General features: G+C 45.0%; 1 protein-coding gene across 1 annotated transcript in view; it reads right to left on the bottom strand.

The window, feature by feature from the left end:
• Positions 1–395: 395 nt before the first annotated feature.
• The window catches only part of LOC126278089 (5-oxoprolinase), a 154025-nt gene continuing 132524 nt past the window's right edge, over positions 396–21896 (bottom strand). The window contains exon 20 of the mRNA XM_049977931.1: positions 396–636. Coding sequence (XP_049833888.1) covers positions 484–636 — 153 coding nt within the window. The 3' untranslated portion in view covers positions 396–483. The remainder of the gene's footprint in view (positions 637–21896) is intronic.

Here is a 21896-nt window from a genome sequence, read left to right as displayed (position 1 = left end):
GCCAAAATTAATGACTTTTTTACTGTCCATTCTGAAAATACCATCTACAGTCAATGACTTTGTTGTTGCCCGATAAAGCGAACATATGCTGCGTGAGCAACATTATTAATCCGATTTCTAACCTACTTTGCGAGTGGTGGTATTGTTAGAAGGTGTATCATTTATAATACCAAAGCATTGCGTGGGGTGAAGAGTGTTCCATTAAACCTTCACAAATATCGTAATCTCGGACAAGCTTGCGCGTCCGATTCGAGACGAGCTTCCCCCGACGCTCCTCAGTACCCTGTGGACCCACTGCCCGGCAAAACCCGAAGAGAAGCTAGGAGCACAGCAGGCAGTTGCTGCACTAGCTGGCCCAGGTAGAAACAGGAGTGGTACACAGAAAGAGAACCAAGTTTGAGCAGCACTTGCGTACTTTATTTTGGGTTACACTATATTATGTACAATAAGAAGTGGCGCCCAGCAGAGGTGGAAGCGGCGGCTTCAGACGGACTCTTGGGCGCGCCGGTATTCGAAGACGCTGCCCCTCTCGAGGGCGGGCTGCCGGCAGCTCCTGGGGGCGGCGGCTGCGCCAGGGGCGGCGCCATCGGGGGCGCCGTAGCCGCCTCCGCCCGGCGTCAGCAGCCGGAACACGTCCTGCAACACAACCGCCACTTGCTCAGAACACACCTTTCTTTTTTTTCCTTTATCGTTACTTCATGCCTATCGCCCCATATCGGGGAGGAGGCGGGAGGGGGAGGGGGCTGTCAGTTGTACAACATTCCGCTCTCCATCCAGAGGTAAAAGAAATACGATTAACGATTTCGTGGTTGATGGAACATGTAAGTCATACCAAAGTAATATGAACTTTTGAGCGCAGGGCCGCTTGTATTCCGTATCTGTTTAGGCTATCATTTAGCACGATGCGTTCGGAACTTAGAGAAAAACATTGCGGAACACGGACTGTATATACAGGGTGGTCCAGTGATCGTGACCGGGCCAAATATCTCACGAAATAAGCATCCAACGAAAAAAATACAAAGAACGAAACTCGTCTAGCTTGAAGGGGGAAACCAGATGGCGATGTGGTTGACCCGCTAGATGGCACTGCCATAGGTCAAACGGATATCAACTGCGTTTTTTAAAAATAGGAATCCCCATTTTTTATTACATATTCGTGTAGTACGTAAAGAAATATGAATGTTTCAGATGGACCACTTTTTTCGCTTTGTGATAAATGGCGCTGTAACAGTCACAAACATATGGCTCACAATTTTAGACAAACAACTGGTAATAGGTAGCTTTTTAAATTAAAATACAGAACATAGGTACGTTTGAACATTTTATTTCCAATGTGATTCATGTACCTTTGTGACCTTATCATGTCGGAGAACGTATGCTGTTACAGCGTGATTGCCTGTAAATACCACATTAATGCAACAAATGCTCAAAATGATGTCCGTCAACCTCAATGCATTTGGCAATTCGCCTTCCGTAATGTTCGCACATGCACTGACAATGCGCTGATGCATGTTGTCAGGCGTTGCCGGTGAATCACGATAGCAAATATCCTTCAACTTTCCGCACAGAAAAAAATCCGGGGACGTCAGACCCGGTGAACGTGCGGGCCATGGTGCTTCAACGACCAATGCACTTGTCATGAAATATGCTATTCAATGCCGCTTCGACCGCACGCGAGCTACGTGCCGGACACCCATCGTGATGGAAGTACATCGCCATACTCTCATGCAGTGAAACATCTGGTAGTAACAGCGGTAGAACATTACGTAGGAAATCAGCATACATTGCACCATTTAGACTGTCATCGATAAAATGGGTTCCAATTATGCTTCCTACCCTAATGCCGCACCATACGTTAACCTGCCAGGTCGCTCATGTTCCACTTGTCGCAGCCATCGTGGATTTTCCGTTGTCCAATAGTGCATATTATGCCGGTTTGCGTTACCGCTTATGATGAATGACGCTTCGTCGCTAAATAGAATGCGTGCAAAAAATCTGTCATCGTCACGTAATTTCTCTTGTGCCCAGTCGTAAAACTGTACACGACGTTCAGAGTCGTCGCCATGCAAATCCTGGTGCATATAAATATGGTACGGGTGCAGTCTATGTTGATGCAGCATTATCAACACCGACGTTTTTGGATTGCCGATTCTCGCGCAATTTTTCTGCTACTTATGTGCGGATTAGCCGCGACAGCAGGTAAAACACCTACTTGGGCATCATCATTTGTTGCAGGTCGTGGCTGAGGTTTCACATGTGGCTGAACACTTCCTGTTTCCTTAAATAACGTAACTATCCGGCGAACGGTCCGGACACTTGGATGATGTCGTCCAGGATACCGAGCAGCATACATAGCACACGCCCGTTGGGCACTTTGATCACAATAGCCATACATCAACACGATATCGACCTTTTCCGCAATTGGTAAATGATCATTTTAACACGGGTAATGTATCACTAAGCAAATACCGTCCGGACTGGCGGAATGTTACGTGATACCACGTACTTATACTTTTGTGACTATCACAGCGCCATCTATTACAAAGCGAAAAAAGTGGTCCAACTAAAACATTCAGATTTCTTTATGTACTACACGAATATGTTTTTTGGGGGTTCCTATTTTAAAAAACGCTGTTGATACCCGTTTGACCTATGGCAGCGCCATCTAGCGGGCCAACCTTAGCGCCACCTGTTTTCCCCCTTCAAGCTGGACGAGTTTCGTTCTTTGTAGTTTTTTCGTTTGATGCTTATTTCGTGAGATATTTGGCCCGCTCACAATCAATGGACCACCCTGTATAGTAGACTGTGAGTCATCAAATGCGCGGAGTGTTTTTATAGCAGTCACAGTGCATTCTGCGACGAAAATCAAATCAGATCACATCATAACCTTCTCCACTTGAAGAATTTCTGGAGTGAGTAACTGTGTTGAACACTATTTTTTTTCTTTTAGAAATTTATGGTAAGTTCCTATGGAACCAAACTGCTGAGGTCATCGGTCCCTAGGCTTACACACTACTTAATCTAACTTACCCTAAGGACAAACACACACACACACACACACACACACACACACACACACACACACACACACACACACACACGCCAGAGGGAGAATTCGAACCTCCGACAAGGGGAGCCGCGCGAACCGTGACAATGCGTACCAGACCGCGCGGCTACTCCGCGCAGCTAACAGTGTTTTTAAACTCTTACTGGACTCTCTAGTGAGTCTGCTAGTTTGTGCATCATTATACGTATCAGCAAACCACTTAGAAGAAATCATTGACATATCATACAACGTTCTTCTATTTTATTTTTGAAACCCTCTCTATTATATTTCAAGTTTTTCCTTGACGTCAGCGTTTTGGTACATATTTGTTAGACTTTTTCTATATTTACCATACTGATAAAGTCCCTCTGCGAACAAAAAGTAGAAAACGAGCTTAAACCATGAAAGGGCTACAAGGTGAAAAAAATTGCAAAGTTTTTAAAATCTATAAAAGATGGATTTTATGATAGCATCTTATATTAACCCCTTGACATTGTTTTTAAAAATAAAGCCAAAAATATATATTTACAACACGTTGCTAAGACGGCGAATTTCTTTAAAAAGAAGCACTGTACTTTCACTAAAACGTTAAAAAGAGCTGCACAGGGGAGAAATGGTTTTTCGGGTCTTTTGGATAACATCTACGGAGATAAAGGTAGGTATTGGGGCAGATGGTGGGGAAACAGAAAGGAAGGAGTAGTTTGTTATGTGAGCAGGATGTCAGTTCCAAGTGGAGAATGCGTGGGTAGACATGGAGAGAGATAGCTGTCCTCACACGGGACGAGGAAGCTAGTGTTGACGTGGACGTCCGACCCCACGAGAGAAGTGCGCTACCTGCACACGGGACGAGCTGCTTAACGTGATTTCCCCCTCTCCGGCGGCAGTTGTCAGCTTTATTTGGCTCTCCAACCACACAGTCTCTTTATGAAAATGGACACAGGTAAAACAGCAGTGTTAACTCCTTTAGCAATTGTCGAAGAAGGGTGGAGAAAATAGCGAAGAAGATTCAGGACTCTTCGATGGCTTAAACAGCGACATACTGATACAGGGACGTAGCATAATGCTTTTCAGCAATCTGAGATACATACTAATAGAAGTTACTCGTTAAGACAATTCAATTTTCTTCCCATTTGCGGTTTTAAATTGGACATGGTTAACGTATAGTGTCTCATGTCAGTTAGGCCATGCATAATATTCATAATCTCTATTTTGCATTGAACGCTAAAATAACGTACTTCATCACATACATACGAGTATAAAGATCGAGATTCGTATCGTAATTTCACTCGAATGGAAGAGGAGATAGTTTCGTAGCTGCTCACCATCATAGAAAACGATATTTACAGGGATTACGTAAACAGGAGACAGTCCGTAAGGCCAGAGAGAGGTATATCCACTACTGGCCATTAAAATTGCTACACCAAGAAGAAATGCATATGATAAATGGGTATTCATTGGACAAATATATTATACTAGAACTGACATGTGATTACATTTTCATGCAATTTGGGTGCAAAGAATCTGAGAAATCAGTACCCATAACAACCACCTCTGACCATAATAACGACCTTGATACGCCTGGGCATTGAGTCAAACAGAGCTTCAACACAATACCCCACTTTAACAATAATAGTGACTGGCATATTGTGACGAGCCAGTTGCTCAACCACGATTGAACATGTGTTTTCAATTAGTGAGAGAGCTGGAGAATGTGCTGGCCAGGGCAGGAGTCGAATATTTTCTGTATCCAGAAAGGCCCGTACAGGACCTGCGACATGCGGTCGTGCATTATCCTGCTGAAATACAGGGTTTCGCAGGGATCCAATTAAGGGCAGAGCCATAGGTCGTAACACATCTGAAATATAACGTCTACTGTTCAAAGTGCCGTCAATGCGAACAAGAGGTGACCGAGACGTGTAACCAAAGGCGCCACCATATAATCATGACGGGTGATACGCCAGTATGGCGATGACGAATAGTCGCTTCCAATGTGCGTTTACCGCGATGTCGCCAAACACGGATGCGACCATCATGACGCTGTAAACAAAACCCGGATTCATCCGAAAAAATGACGTTTTGCCATTCGTGTACCCAGGTTCGTCGTTGAGTACACCGTCGCATGTGCTCCTGTCTGTGATGCAGCGTGAAGGGTAACCGCAGCCATGGTCTCCGAGCTGATAATCCATGCTGCTGCAAACGTCGTCCAACTGTTCGTGCAGATTGTTGTTGTCTTGCAAACGTCCTCATCTGTTGACTCAGGGATCGAGACGTGACTGCACGATCCCTTACAGCCATGCGGGTAAGATGCCTTTCATCTCGACATCGAGACCGCTGGGGTCCAGCACGGCTTTTCGTATTAGCGTCCTGAACCCACCGATTCCATATTCTGCTAACAGTCATTGGATCTCGAACAACGCGAGCAGCAATGTCGCGATACGATAAACCGCAATCGCGATAGGCTACAAACTGACCTATATGAAAGTCGGAAACGTGATGGTACGCAGTTCTTCTTACACGAGGCATCACAACAACGTTTCACCAGGCAACGTCGGTCAACTGCTGTTTGTGTATGAGAAATCGGTTGGAAACTTTCCTCATGTCAGCACGTTGTAGGTGTCGCCACCGGCGTCAACGTTGTGTGAATGCTCTGAAAAGCTTATCATTTGCGTATCACAGCATCTTCTTCCTGTCGGTTAAATTTCGCGTCTGTAACACGTTATCTTCGTGGTGTATCAGTTTTAATGGCCAGTAGTGTACATTGAAGAGCCGAAGAAACTGGTACACCTGCCTAATATCGTGTAGAGCCCTCGCGAGCACCCAGAAGTGTCGCATCATGACGTGGCATGCACTCGACTAATGTCTGGCGTAGTGCTGGAGGAAATTGACACCATGAATCCTGCAGGGCTGTCCACAAATCCGTAAGAGAACTATGGAGCGGAGATCTGTTCTGAATAGCAAGTTGCAAGGTATCCCAGAATGCACAGTAATGTATATGTCTGGAGAATTTGGTGGCCAGAGGAAGTGTTTAAACTCAGAAGATTGTTCCTGAAGCCACTCTGTAGCAATTCTGAACGTGTGGGATGCCGCATTGTCCAGCTGCAATTGCCAAAATCCGTCGGCATGCACAATGGACATGTATGCATGCAGGTGGTCAGACAGGATGCTTATGTAAAAGCCACCAATCAGAGTTGTATCCAGACGTATCATAGGTGCCATATAACTCCAATTGCACACGCCCCACACCATTACAGAGCCTCCACCAGCTTGAACAGTCACCTGCTGACATGCAGGGTCCGTGGATTCATGAGGTTGTCTCCATACCCGTACACATTCATACGCTCGATACTATTTGAAACGAGACTCGTCCGACCAGGCAACATGTTTCCAGTCATCAACAATTCAATGTCAATGTGTGGTCAGTCGAGGCGTAAAGCTTTGTGTCGTGCACTCATCAAGGGTACACGGGTGGACCTCTCGCTCCGAAAGCCCATATCGATAATGTTTCGTTGAATAGTTGAGACGCTGACAGTTGTAATGGTCCAGCATTGAAATCTGCGGCAATCAGCGGAAGGGTTGCACTTCTCTCACGTTGAACTATTATTCTCTTCAGTCGTCGTTGCTCTCGTTCTTGGACGATCTTTATCCGGCCGCAGCGCCGGAGATTTGATGTAATACCAGATTGTTGATATTGATGGTATACTCGTAATGGTCGTATGGGAGAATCCTCAGTTCATTGCTACCTCGGAGATGCCGTGTCCCATAACTCTTGTGCCGACTATAGCAACACGTTGAAATTCACCTAAATCTTCATAACCTGCCATTGTAGCAGCTGTAACCGATCTAACGACTGCGCCACACACTTGTTGTCTTATATTGGCGTTGCTGACCGCACCGCCGTATTCTGCCTGTTTACATATCTCTGTATTTGGAACGCACGCTTATATCAATTTCTTTGGCACTTCAGTGTGTATAAATACATAGCTGTTACAGTCACGAACAAACTTATATTGGAACCTGAGCCGTGTGTCGGCTCTCAACATATATCGCGCTGTAAAGATTGTTCTGACTCCTTCCATTCAATCGTTAATTGATTCTTTCATATTTATCGTTATGCTGCGTACGATTCTGTTGACATTCCCCTCTGGCGATGGGTCTGGTCTTATCGATCTTCGAGTCGTTGCTTCCTGTTAGCCTTGTGTAAGGGAATAATGTCTTTGGGGGGATGGCCGGTTGGTTGCCTAGCGGTGATGAGTCGGTCGGTTGGATTTTTTTAAAATCTGGAGTTAAAGAATGTCGTACGATGTGACCGCGGCGTGGTGAGGCGTGGCGGTGGAGAGTTGGCTGTTGTTCCGAGAAGCCGCGTAGTCTATCCTGGCGGTGCGAGACGTGTGGGACGAGTTGACGGGACAAGGCTGTAAGCTCTTGCTGTCAGCACCCGGGGGGCACGGCTGTTGTTCCGAGTCACTACCAGGTGGGAGCGGCAACGCATGTCTTTAAATTTTCCGTCTGGAGGCGGGAATGATGGACTAGTAACTCGCCTAACCTGAGGAGTGGTATTTCGCCGCCGTGAGTGCAGAGAAGACGAGGGCTCCGATGACAGAGCGCGTGGCTGCGTGACTGTGCCCAGTTGGGTACGCAGGGGACGTGTACACGGTCGGGTGTGAGGAACCTTTGCATCGGAGTTCACCTGCTGTTTGTCTGATAAACTGCAAGTTAAGTTGGTTAATGGTTTAGATGTTAACTGAAGAATTTTGGTTTGTGCAACCAGCGTCTTTCCTGCCTTGTGGCCTCCTGCGTTCGGGTTTCCTGTCCCTGTCGCCGGTGTATTTATAGACAGTGATCTTTTCCGCTTCTTATCAGTACTGCCTTGGAGGAAGTGTATTTTTGGGCAGGGATTATAGTTGCTGATTTGATTCCTCCTCATCCCCTGGCCTCGCGTGAGGTCGATGTGATTGCTGAATGTGAGGCGTTGTGGGTCTGTTAGTCCGCTTCTAGCCTGAGCATCCTTCGGGAGACAATTGTGGCCGCCCTTGCACCCGGTCGGTTAATTATTTCTATCCCAGGACATTTTGGTGGCAGGACATGGTATTAAAGTTGTTATTTATTGTAAAATGTTAAATGGTTGTATTTTACTCTGTTTTTTGGCCACTGTTCAAAAAGGTTAAGTTTGCCTTTCATTGGTGGGTTTTTAAAATTACGTGGCTTTAACATTGTTAGTTATTGTAAAAGGGGAATGACTGTATCTTTACTTTGATTGTTTTAATCTACTTGGCATCCTTTGAACTGTTAGCGAGCCCTTGTAATTTAATATCTTGTTGTGCCAAAGTTTAAAAGAAGTTGGCTCCGTTCATGTTCGGTAGCGAAATAGTATGCAAATTGGTAGTTTTTTGTTTCATTACTTGGAAAGTTTTAATTTTGTTATTAAATGCTTTATCAAAGTCTGTTTTAAGTAAAATGGCTTGGCTATTAACGGTGAAGTTTTTAATTTCATTACTTGGAAAATTTTGATTTGTTCAAATGGCTCTGAGCACTACGGGACTCAACTTCTCAGGTCAGTAGTCCCCTAGAACATAGAACTAGTTAAACCTAACTAACCTAAGGACATCACATACACCCATGCCCACGGCAGGATTCGAACCTGCGACCGTAGCGGTCTCGCGGTTCTAGAACCGGCTTTGATTTGTTATCAAATGCTTTATCAAAGTCGGTTTTAAGTAAAATGGCTTGGCCGTTAACTGTAAAGTAGATTGTTTTGAAAAGGCACTCATGCCTACTAGTTTTTTGGATCTGTTCCTGGTCAAGTGATAAAGAAATGACTTGTAATGGTTGAAGTAATCAATAAAGAAATTGTAAATTGCAACTCGACAGTAACCAACTAATTTTGGCCCCGTTTCCCAACTGGGAGTTTTCCTTGGATAATCATAACGCCCGTCTCAGAACCATCGCACAGAAAACTGCGTGGATAAGGCGAAGTAAAGAGTGCGTTTTTACTGGCACAACTCGTAGACGAAGTAACAAATCTACAAGACTGCCTACAGTACGCCTGTTCATCCTCTTCTGAAGTATTGTTAGGATCTTTACCAGACAGGATTGACAGAGGCCATCGAAAAAGTTCGAAGAAGAGCCTCGCGTGTCGTCGCTACTGGGGACACAGTGCGGTGGCGAGACATACCTCGAGCTTCCCGCCGTAAGATCGGCGCAGAGGCTGATCCTCCGCCGGGGCCAGAGATTACGCCGCGGAGTCGACCCACCACCGCAGGCGGCACAGCGGCGTCGACACTCGCCGCATCCTGCGCGCCGCGCGCCTGTTTTTTTGTTTTACGAGCCACACAGGCGGGGTATTCCCCGCGCCACATCTCACACGCCAGACCGTAAAGAACGGCGGCGACACGGAAGAGGCGTGAAAGTAATAGTGAGGAACCCCGCCGCATCCCTCACCGCGCCCTCTCGCCACCCCTTTTCCGAAGAGTAGAGTACGCCGGCGGGCGATCGTATTTCGCTTTCCATTCCCTCTCGGCGTATGCCTCTTTATGCCCCTGCCGCCGCACTGCGAGGCCCTAATTCCGCCTCTCGACTTTGACTGCGCGGAAGCCCCGCCGACACTATTTCATTCCCCCCCCCCCCCCCTACCCACCCCAACCCAACCCACCCCACTGTCCGCGGTTCTTTGTTTCGCAGTTCCTTCGCGCGAGGCTGTTCGCCGTTCGGCAGCAAATAGACGCAGTGCGGGAAGCACAGGAAAGGAAAGGATCTGCGGAGAACGCGGACAAGCCTTTGGCAGACCGGCACTGGTTCTTGTGCGTCGGTGCGGGCCGAACAAGCCATGCATACATATGGCGTCCCGGTGCGCATTACGTATGCGACCCCTTTCGGCTTGTTCGCGCAGAGTCGGGGTCGCTGCCAGGCCGAGAGATTCCGCTTGCCGCCTCCCACTGGTGCTCGGTTTATCGGATTATTAACACAAGTTTGGAATTTTCGGCGCTCTGGCGAAGCAACTTCGCTGGAGCTTCTGTTACCCAACAGGGTATCGCGTACACTTGACGCCAGAAATGTACCCTAGAATTCAGCGAGAAAACATTATGTTTGCAAGAGAAAGTAATTACTCACTCAAGCGCCACAGAAACTGGTACAGGCATGCGTGTTCAAATACAGAGATATGTGAAGAGGCAGAATACGGCGCTGCGGTCGGCAAAGTCTATACACGATAACATGGGTCTGGCGCAGTTGTTAGATCGGTTACTGCTGCTACAATGGCAGGTTATCAAGAGATCTTGATTTCAGTGAATTTGAACGTGGTCTCATAGTCGGCGCACGAGCGATTGCACACAGCATTTCCGAGGTAGCGATGAAGTGGAGATTTTCCCGTACAACCATTTTACGAGTGTACCGTGAATGTCAGGAGCGCAGTAGAACATCTAATCTCATACATCGTTGCGGCCAGAAAAATATCCTACAAGAATGGAACCAACGACGACTAAATAGAATCGTTCAAGGTGAAAGAAGTGCAACCCTTCCGCAAATTGCTGCAAATTTTAATGCTGGGCCATGAACAAGTGTCAGCGTGCGAACCATTCAGCGGAACATCATCGATATGGGCCGACTACTGTATACTTGATGACTGCACGACGCAAATCTTTACGCCTCGCCTGGGACCGTCAACATCGACATTGGATTGCTGATGACTAGAAACATGTTGCGTGGTCGGACGAGTCTCGTTTGAAATTGTGTCGAGCGGATGAATTTGTACGGGTATGGAGACTATCTGTCTGGCAAACTACATCCATTCATGAACACTGTGTATTCCGACGGACTTAGGCAATTCCAGCAGGACGATGCGACACCCCACACGTCCAGAACTGCAACAGAACGGCGCCAGAAACACTCTTCTGAGTTTGAACACTTCCGCTGGCCACCGAACTCCCTAGACATGAACATTATTGAGCATATCTGGGATGCCTTGCAACGTGCTATTCGTGACAGATCTCCCCTCGTACTCTCACGGATTTATGGACAGCCCTACACGATTCATGGTGTCAAATCCTTCCAGCACTATTTCAGACGCTAGTCGAGTCCATGCCACGTCGTGTTCCGATACTTCTGCGTACTCGCGGGGGCCGTATACGATATTAGGCAGGTGTACCAGTTTCTTTGGCTCTAGTGTACAAACTGAACATACAAAAACTTTTTCTGCTCCTTACGTTTCGTCCAGGACTGCGCTAGACTTCCTCAGAGGCGCTGCTCCGCTGAGTCTTGCCGACTGACTGGTCGGGTGTCTGAGAGCGACTTATATATTGTGAGAAAAGGGGGCGTGGTTCAGGTGACACGTGATGAGCAGTGATAATCCATAGCAAAGATAAGGTTGACTGTCGATTACCACCTTGTCAAGATAAAAATTGTTAGCAATTTCGTAGAGCCACTGTCCATATATCGCTGAGTTTCATAGCCTCCTCTTTCCTATTAAAATTATCGTGATGTTTATAAATTTCAATAGCTTCTCTGAATAGGCGTGGATAGTAATTTAACGTTGTACATAAAACTTCGGTATCCGAAAACTTTACTTGGTGGTTTCCTGGTTGAAGAGCATGTTCCGCTACAGCTGATTTTTCTATTTTTCCAAGTCGACAAAGACTTTTATGCTCTTTCAGTCGCGTATTTACGCTTCTTTTGGTAGTACCAATATAAAGTTTTATCTACAACGTTAAATTACTATCCACGCCTATACAGAGAAGCTATTGAAATTTATAAACATCGCGATAATTTTAATAGGAAAGAGGAGGCTATGAAACTCAGCAATATATGGACAGTGGCTCTACAAAATTGCTAACAATTTTTATCTTGACAAAGTGGTAATCGATAGTCAACCTTATCTTTGCTATGGATTATCACTGCTCATCACGTGTCACCTGAACCACGCCCCCTTTTCTCACAATATATAAGTCGCTCTCAGACACCCGACCAGTCAGTCGGCAAGACTCAGCGGAGCAGCGCCTCTGAGGAAGTCCAGCGCAGTCCTAAACGAAACGTAAGGAGCAGAAAAAGTTCTTGGACCACGACATCACATCCCGGAAAGTACACTCCTGGAAATGGAAAAAAGAACACATCGACACCGGTGTGTCAGACCCACCATACTTGCTCCGGACACTGCGAGAGGGCTGTACAAGCAATGATCACACGCACGGCACAGCGGACACACCAGGAACCGCGGTGTTGGCCGTCGAATGGCGCTAGCTGCGCAGCATTTGTGCACCGCCGCCGTCAGTGTCAGCCAGTTTGCCGTGGCATACGGAGCTCCATCGCAGTCTTTAACACTGGTAGCATGCCGCGACAGCGTGGACGTGAACCGTATGTGCAGTTGACGGACTTTGAGCGAGGGCGTATAGTGGGCATGCGGGAGGCCGGGTGGACGAACCGCCGAATTGGTCAACACGTGGGGCGTGAGGTCTCCACAGTACATCGATGTTGTCGCCAGTGGTCGGCGGAAGGTGCACGTGCCCGTCGACCTGGGACCGGACCGCAGCGACGCACGGATGCACGCCAAGACCGTAGGATCCTACGCAGTGCGGTAGGGGACCGCACCGCCACTTCCCAGCAAATTAGGGACACTGTTGCTCCTGGGGTATCGGCGAGGACCATTCGCAACCGTCTCCATGAAGCTCGGCTACGGTCCCGTACACCGTTAGGCCGTCTTCCGCTCACGCCCCAACATCGTGCAGCCCGCCTCCAGTGGTGTCGTGACAGGCGTGAATGGAGGGACGAATGGAGACGTGTCGTCTTCAGCGATGAGAGTCGCTTCTGCCTTGGGGCCAATGATGGTCGTATGCGTGTTTGGCGCCGTGCAGGTGAGCGCCACAATCAGGACTGCATACGACCGAGGCACACAGGGCCAACACCCGGCATCATGGTGTGGGGAGCGATCTCCTACACTGGCCGTACACCTCTGGTGATCGTCGAGGGGACACTGAATAGTGCACGGTACATCCAAACCGTCATCGAACCCATCGTTCTACCATTCCTAGACCGGCAAGGGAACTTGCTGTTCCAACAGGACAATGCACGTCCGCATGTATCCCGTGCCACCAAACGTGCTCTAGAAGGTGTAAGTCAGCTACCCTAGCCAGCAAGATCTCCGGATCTGTCCCCCATTGAGCATGTTTGGGACTGGATGAAGCGTCGTCTCACGTGGTCTGCACGTCCAGCACGAACGCTGTTCCAACTGAGGCGCCAGGTGGAAATGGTATGGCAAGTCGTTCCACAGGACTACATCCAGGACTACATCTCTCCATGGGAGAATAGCAGCCTGCATTGCTGCGAAAGGTGGATTACACTGTACTAGTGCCGACATTGTGCATGCTCTGTTGCCTGTGTCTATGTGCCTGTGGTTCTGTCAGTGTGATCATGTGATGTATCTGACCCCAGGAATGTGTCAATAAAGTTTCCCCTTCCTGGAACAATGAATTCACGGTGTTCTTATTTCAATTTCCAGGAATGTATATCAACAGCCATGTCACCCGGTCGTGAAAGCCTTCATTCTATAAACATACAAATATGTTAAAAAAAACATCTACAGTAACCAGCCAGTCGAAAACGATGCAGTTATCTACCCAAACGGAAGTACTGTCTGAAAGAAGCTGCGCAAACATCCAGTCAGATCTTGATAAGATTTCAAAGTGGTGCAAAGATTGCAAGTTTGCTTTAAATGTACAGATTTGTAAAATTGTGCACTTCACAAAGCGAGAAAAAATCAATTGGTGCAAATACCTGGGTATGAGAAATCAGAGGGATATGAAATGGAACAATCACGTAGGCTCAGCCGTACAGAAGATGGAGAAAAATGTGGAAACACTGCAAGAAATATGTTCCTGCACGTAAATCCAGATGATATCCGAGCCTGCAGGTTGCGTCGTTGTATTTGATTAACGATCGGTACCTGTGAAAGTCCTCAATACGTTTCAAGCTTCAGTCCTAGTCACACCACGGTGCTGTGTAATTGCTGAGTGCACTATGTCGGAGCTACGCCACCGGCCTTGCCGCGACGGGAACACCAGGTCTCGTCAGATCAGCGAAGTTAAGCGCTGTCGGACTTGGCTGTCACTCACAGGGGAACCTCCCAATCGTACCCCCCTCAGATTTAGTTATAAGTTGGCACAGTGGATAGGCCTTGAAAAACTGAACACAGATCAATCGAGAAAACAAGAACAGGTTGTGTGGAACTATGGAAAAAATAAGCAAAATATACAAACTCAGTAGTCTATGAGCAAGATAGGCAACATCAAGGATAGTGTGAGCTCAGGAGCGCCGTGGTCCCGTGGTTAGCGTGAGCAGCCGCGGAACGAAAAGTCCTTGGTTCAAGTCTCCCCTCGAATGAAAAGTTTACTTTCTTTATTTTCGCAAAGTTATGATCTGTCCGTTCGTTCATTGACGTCGCTGTTCACTGTAATTGGTGTCTGTGTTTTGCGACCGCACCGCAAGACCGTGAGATTAGTAGACGAAAAGACGTGCCTCTCCAACGGGAACCGAAAACATTTGATCGCAAGGTCATAGATCAACCGATTCCTCCACAGGAAAACACGTCTGATATATTCTATACGACATTCTGGTGACGGCATGTGCGTCGCATGATAGGAATATGTTGTCGACCTACCTAACTTGTACACTTGGCGAATGGGTAAAAAGATTCTTCCACCTTGTTCGACAATCGTTCGATCCCTTAAGGAACTTTCCGATTCCTTACAGTTCAGAAAATATTCATTGACCTTGTCATTGAAGTCGCGAGCTATATTTGCTGGATTCATATTGCCCACAGAATACATCTCCCGCATTTAATGCACTCTCGTCCAAAGTAGCGAACAGCCAACAGCCGGCCGTGCGGTTCTAGGTGCTTCAGTCTGTGACCGCATGACCGCTACGGTCGCACGTTCGAATCCTGCCTCGGGCATGGATGTGGGTGATGTCCTTAGGTTAGTTAGATTTAAGCAGTTCTAAGTTATAGGGGACTGATGACCTCAGTTGTTAAGTGCCATAGTGCTCAGAGCCATTTCAACCATTTTTTTTGAACATTCAACTGTCAGCCAAGGAGACTCATTAGCAGGAACACTCTCTCTTCAATGTGCTGTAGTCGACTGACTTCGTGTGTTTCGATCTTTGGGTGTAGCATCCCCATACTACGGCGCAGTTACCTCGCATCGTATGGACGGACGGACAGATAATAATTGTCTGAAAATAAAAAATTAAACTTTCCACTCGAGGGAAGACTTGAACCAAGGGCCTCTCGTTCTGCAGCTGCTCATGATAACCACTGGACCACGGTGCTCCTGGGCTCACAATATCCTTGATGTTGCCTATCTTGTGCATGGACTACTCAGTTTGTATATTTTGCTTATTTTTTTCATAGTACAACTTCTTCCTGTTTTCTCGATTGATCTGTGTTCAGTTTTTCAAGGTCTGTCCACTGTGCCAACTTGTAACTAAATCTGAGGAGGGGTGGGGGGGGGGGGGGTGGGGGGGGGGGTGCGATGGGCATGTTCCCTTGTCAGATGGTGACTGTCTCGATCTGCCGAGCGGTGTTGGCAAGCGGTGTGCTCACAACATGCCCCACCATATCCTCATCCAGTGACGCCCGTTGCCTGCGAAAGACACGGCAGTTATCAGCACCGCTGGGGCTTCCGCTGCCTTTTAGGGCGGAGTTTAGTTAGTTTATGTCGAAACTAAGCAAATCGTTACTGCCTGAATGGTGAGTGCTTTGTCCGTAACCAAGGGAGCTTAAGTGTGTCGTCTTTGAAGCGGCAACATATCGGAGATTTATACCACATACACGGAAAGTGGAAAAAGCATCATCCGCTAAGTCACAAAGCGGACGAAAATGTGTGTTGAGTGATCATGACAGACGGTCATTGAAGAGGATTATGACCAAAAAATACGAGGGCAATGGCTGCAAAAGTCACTGCAGAACTGAATATAGCGCTCGCGGACAATGTCAGCAGCAAAGCAACACGAACGAAGCTTCTTAAGCTGGAAATTGCAGAGCCAGCTGGAATTCCAAATACACTGACGAGTGATGCAAATGACTGTCCTAGGAAAACGCGGTGCCGAAGCCATTAAACATCAACTATGGAGCAACAAAAAAAATCATTTAGTCGGATTAGTGTTGTTTCACACTGTTTCCAACTTCTAGCCAGGTTTACGTCCTAAGAGTGACGATTTGGTTAGCTATATCTTGGTACTCCATGTGTCCCAAGGTTACTCTGCAAGTTCACGCTACTGCCAAGTATTATGTCACCATTTTGGTTGATCAGGTCCAACCCTGGGCTCTGTTTACATAGCGTGCAACGTCCAGGAGAGATTTTTTGAGCACAATGATGGATTGTCACAACTCCGATGACCGCCACAGAGCCTCTGTGGTCTACTTTGGAGAGAAATGAGTGTGATCATCACATCATCATCATCATATTATTTACCTGAATTTTCCACTGTTTTGCAGGAAGAATGGAGTAATATTTGCTTGAAAACCATGCAGGACCTGTATTTATTCATTCTGAGGCGAGTGAAAGTTGTTTTGAATGCCAATGGGATTCCTACTTTGTATTAGGCGTGGTAATAAGTTGTGTTTTAGCTGTTTCCATCTTGTTGTCCACCCTCTTTAGGCATGTGGGACTTTGATTCATTAGCAGGATACTGTGAAAATGCTTTCGGTCTAAGTGGGATCCATAACAAATAGCAATAACAGAAGATATTGAATGTATACCACGAAGGTTCGCACACAAACTGTCAGTGATTTGTTTAATTCTCACGAGAGCATCATGGAAACGTTGAAAAATCTGAACTAGCAGACTCTGGAAGATAGACGCAAATTATGCTGCAAAAACCTGCTTACAAGATTTCCAGAACTAGTATTCAGTGAAGAATCTAGAGATATCTTTCATTCGCCCATATATTGGGGACCCTGAACATTAAATTACACTAGATACAGCATACACAGATGCATGCACTTAAGCAGTCATTCTTTCCACACTCCACATATGATTGGACCTGTAAATGTGGCTTCAAGCAAAGTACCCTCTGCCATGCACTTTGTAGTGGTTCATAAAGTATGTTTTAAGATGTAGATGCCGATGAAGTCAATCAGTAACTGTATTTCAGAATGATCCTTTCACCAGCACTGGACTGTGTGATGCTGAAACTTTCTACAAGATCAAAAATCTGTGTTGGACTGTGACTCTAACCCGAACTTTGCCTTTTGTGGATAAACCTCAGACTGACTGACGTGTCCAGACTATCTGTGTCCAAATAGATCGGTCGGAGAGGTTTCGAGTCCGAGTCCCAGTCAGGTGTAGAATTTTAATCTGCCAAAAAGTTTCAAATAGGCCCGTGGTCCTATGACAAAATGAAGATTCATTATGGAAACATATCAGTAGGATGTAGATAAGCTATTTCTCCACAAATATCTTTTCCTCCAGGAACACTGTTCAGGATGGTATGCTGGAAAACTTCTGCCAAAGTTGGAAAGTAGGACAGGGAACAGGGGTCTCGGATCATGCTTGGATAGCTCAGTCACCAAGAACACTGCCAATAAAATGCAAGGTTCTAGGTTTGAGTCCTGGTACAACAAACAGTTTTAATCTCTATCTGCATCTGCATCTTTTCTCTCCAAATCACTAGAGTGCATGGCAGAGAGAGCCTTTCATAGCATCAAGTATTATGACTTCTTTTCATTCCACACTTGCATGGGATCAATTGATTACATGCCTACGAGCAGTTTATATTTATTCCAGTATTGTCTTTGTAATCCCTATGGGAGCAATGCTTATGTGGCTATAGATTATTCCTAGATTCTCCAAGTAACACTCGTTCTTGAAACACTTAAATTGGGTTTCATCAGATCGTTGATATTGTTGTTTATTAGAGTTACTCACAGGCTGATGAGAACTCAAGAAAATTCTGGTCCTACGTAAAATTGCTAAGCAGGTCTACGGCTTCCATCCAGTCACTCACTGACCAGTCTGGTGTGGCAATTGAAGATAGAAAAAAGCAAGCTGAAGTTTTAAATTCCAAGTTTAAGAAATGTTCATGCAGGTAGACTGACAAACATATCATTTGACCATTACACAGAGTGGTGCAGGAATGACACAGTAATAAGCATCCTCGGCATACAGAAACAACTGGAAGAGTAGAAAACAAGTAAGTTGCCAGGTCCCACTGGAATCTCAGTTTGGTTTTGCAAAGAGTACTCCATGGTACTGTCCCCTTACATAGCTTGTTTATTGTGAATCTCCCACCCAGTGCAAAGTCCCAAGTGACTGCAAAAAAAAACATAGATGACTCCTATATACAAGAAGGGTAGAAGAATGGGCCAGCAAAATTACAGTCCAATATTCCTAACATTGGTTTGCTGCAGGATTCTAGAACATATTCCAAGTTCAAATGTAATAAATTTCCTAGGAACTGAAAACCTTATGTCCAGTACAATTTTAGAAAGCATCATTCATATGAAACTCAGCCTGCCCCTTCCTCATATGACACACTATGAACTGTGGATGGAGGGCAACAGGCAGATTCCATATTTCTGTGACTATGTTGCAGCAGGTGATATTTCTAGATTTCCAAAAAGCATTTGACACAGTACCCCACTGCAGCCTGTTAATCAAGATAAGAGCATATGAAATAGGTTCCCAGATATACAATTTGCTCAAAGGCTTCTTAAGTAATAAAACCCAGTAAGTCATCCTCTACCACGAGTGTTCATTAGACACAAGGATATAGTAAGGGGTGTCCCAAGGAAGTGTGATCAAACCACTATTATTTTCCATACAGATAAATGATCTGACAGATAAGGTGGGTAGCAATCTGCTGTTGTTTGTTGACAATTCTGTGGTGTACAGGAAGGTGTCAAAGATGAGTGACTGTACAAACATACTAGATGAAATACAAAATTTCTAGTTGGTGTGATGAATGACAGCTGGCTCTGAATCTAGAAAAATATAAGTTAATGTGGATGAGTAGGAAAAACCAACTCTTAATGTTTGGACACAACATTAGTAGTGTCCTGCTTTATGCTAGCATGTCATTTAAATATTTCCACATAATGTGGAATGAGCATGTGAGAATTGTGGTATGGAAATCAAATGGTCAATTTGGGCGAATTTTAGGAAATTGTAGTTCATCTGCAAAGGAGACCACATCTAGGACACTAATGCAACCTATTCTGGAGTACTGTTAAGGTGTCTGGGATCTGCACCAGGTAACACTAATGGAAGACAATTAAGCCATTCAAACATGGGCTGCTAGATGTTACTGGTACATTCAAACAAAATGCAGTTGTTGCAGTATTGCTTCAGGAATCCAAACAAGAATCTCTGGAGGGAAGAATCATTCTTTGTGAGGAACATTATTGAGAAAATTTTGAGAACTGGCATTTGAAGCTGACTGCAGAATGATCCGACTGCCACCACCATATACTTCATGTAATGACCATGAATATAAGATATGAGAAATAAGGACGCATAATACGGAGGAATATAGACAGTCGTGTTATGCACTGTATGGTGGCTTGTGGAGTAGTACATATGTAGAAGTAGATGTAGATCTAGACTTGCATTTGGGAGGATGATGTTGAAGACTATGTCCAGTCATCCCAGTTTAGTTTTTCTGTGATTTCCCTAAATTGCTGCAAACGAATGCAGAGAAGGTTCCTTGGAAAGAACACAGATAATTTTCTTCCCTATCCTTGAAACAATCTGTGCATGTGCTCCCCCTCTAATGATCTCAATGCTGACAGGACATTGCAACCTAATCTTTCTCCCTTTTTACAAATGGCACAGAAAGTTTAAAAACACTTACATGAGAGAGATCCAGGCCAAATGTACATAGTATTGAGGCCAGTGTTGAAAGTGCAGTAATTTTCAAATTGTAAGTAAAAAGGAGAAAAAGTGGCAAGTTGTTAAGTGAGAAATTCACCCAAGAACTGCATTACCCTTGTAATCACAATTCAACATTATAAATTCCTTTTTCTTTTCTTTTTTTCCCTGGAGATCATCTCTATAGAGCATACTTAGAGATGACAATGTGGAAGACAAGTATATGTCGAACCAGACTGATTGTTTTTCTTGGATCTCTTAACAAAGTACATAGATCACAGATTTTAAAAGGAAATGGATAAGGTCAAGTAAGATACAATGGCAACCAGTGAAGTGCAGTGGCAGAAAGAACAGGGCTGCTGGGCACACACATATAGTATTATCAACACAGCATCAAGTACGGGAGTAGGTTTAATAATAAATAAGAAAATAGCAGTGCACATAAGCTACTATGGATAGCACAATCAATGGATAATCAGTATAGATACAAAGCCAACACCCACCACAACTGTACAAGTTTATCTACCTCTATACTATGCAAACCACCATGAGGTGCATAGCAGAGGGCCTACTAACTCCACAGATAATGCAGTGAACGAAAGAATGCAGGATGGGATAAAAGAAACTATTCAAGTCATTAAAGGAGATGAAAATTTAATTGTGAGAGGAGACTGGAATTCAACAGAAATTGAGAAAAAAAAGACAGAAAAATAGTGGGGAAACATGGACTGGGAGGTTATCATAAGAGGAGTTGCCTGGCAGAATATCAGAGATCATTATTTAATAATACCAACACTTTGTTTAGAAAATGTGAAAGAAGGTTATACATATGGAAGAGATTTGGAGACACCAAAAAGTATCAGATAGATTACAGAATTGTAAGACACAGATTTCAAAACCAGATTTTAAACTACAAAACATTACCAGCTGTAGATGTGATCACTGGAAGAAACCAATGCTGAATTTAAATGATGACAGTAGAAAATGTGAAAATGCACCAAATGGAGCAAAAAGTCTAAAAAGAGATTAACAAAGTGCGAAATGGCTGAACAGGAATTACTAGAGGACAAATGCAAGGCTTTAGAAGTATGCATGACTAGGGAAAATATAGACAATGCTTCAAGGAAAATTAAAAAGAGGCCTTCAGAGAAACGAAAAGCAGCTGTGTGAATATCAAGGGTTTAGATGACAAGCCAATGTTAAGGAAAGAAGGGGAAGCTGAAAGGTGGACATAATACATAGAAGGGCTTACAAATGGAATGAAGTTCAAGACAATACTATAAAAAATTAAGAGAAAGTAGATGACAAAATGAGGGATATTATACTGTGGGAAAAATTTGACAGAGCTCTGAAAGACCTAAGTCAAAATAAGCCCCTGGAGTACACAACATTCTCTCAGAATTAATGAGATCCTTGGGAGATGCAGTCATTACATATCTATTCCACCTAGTGTGCAAGATATATGTGACAGATGAAATACACTCAGACTTCAATAATAATATACATTCCAAAGAATGCAGGTGCTAGCAGGTGTAGATATTACCAACTATCTGTGTAATAAGTCATGGGTGCAATATACTGATGCAAATTATGTACAGAAGAGTGGTAAAACTGGTGGAAGCTGGCCTCAGGGAAGATCCATTTGGGGTATGGAGAAATGCAGGAAAACACAGATCAATAATGGTCTTACAACTTATCTTAGAAGATAGGTTAAAAAAGTATTTGCAGATTTAGAGAAAGTTTTTGACAATATTGACTCAAATGCTCTCTTTGAAATTCTGAATATTGCAGGGATAAAATACAGAGAGTGAAAAATTAACTAACTTGTACAGAAACCAGATAGCAGCTATAACAATTGAATGACATTAAGGGGAAGCAGTAGTTGGTTGAAGGCAGGGTTGAAGGCTCTCCCCAATGTTATTCAATCTGCACATTAATCAAGCAGTAAAGGAACCAAGCAGAAATTTGGAAAGGGAATCAAAGTTCAGAGAGATTGTTAT

The sequence above is a fragment of the Schistocerca gregaria genome, chromosome 6 (genome assembly GCF_023897955.1).
Source record: "Schistocerca gregaria isolate iqSchGreg1 chromosome 6, iqSchGreg1.2, whole genome shotgun sequence".
Taxonomy (NCBI): Eukaryota; Metazoa; Arthropoda; class Insecta; order Orthoptera; family Acrididae; genus Schistocerca; species Schistocerca gregaria.
This window is presented reverse-complemented; position numbering and strand designations above follow the sequence as displayed.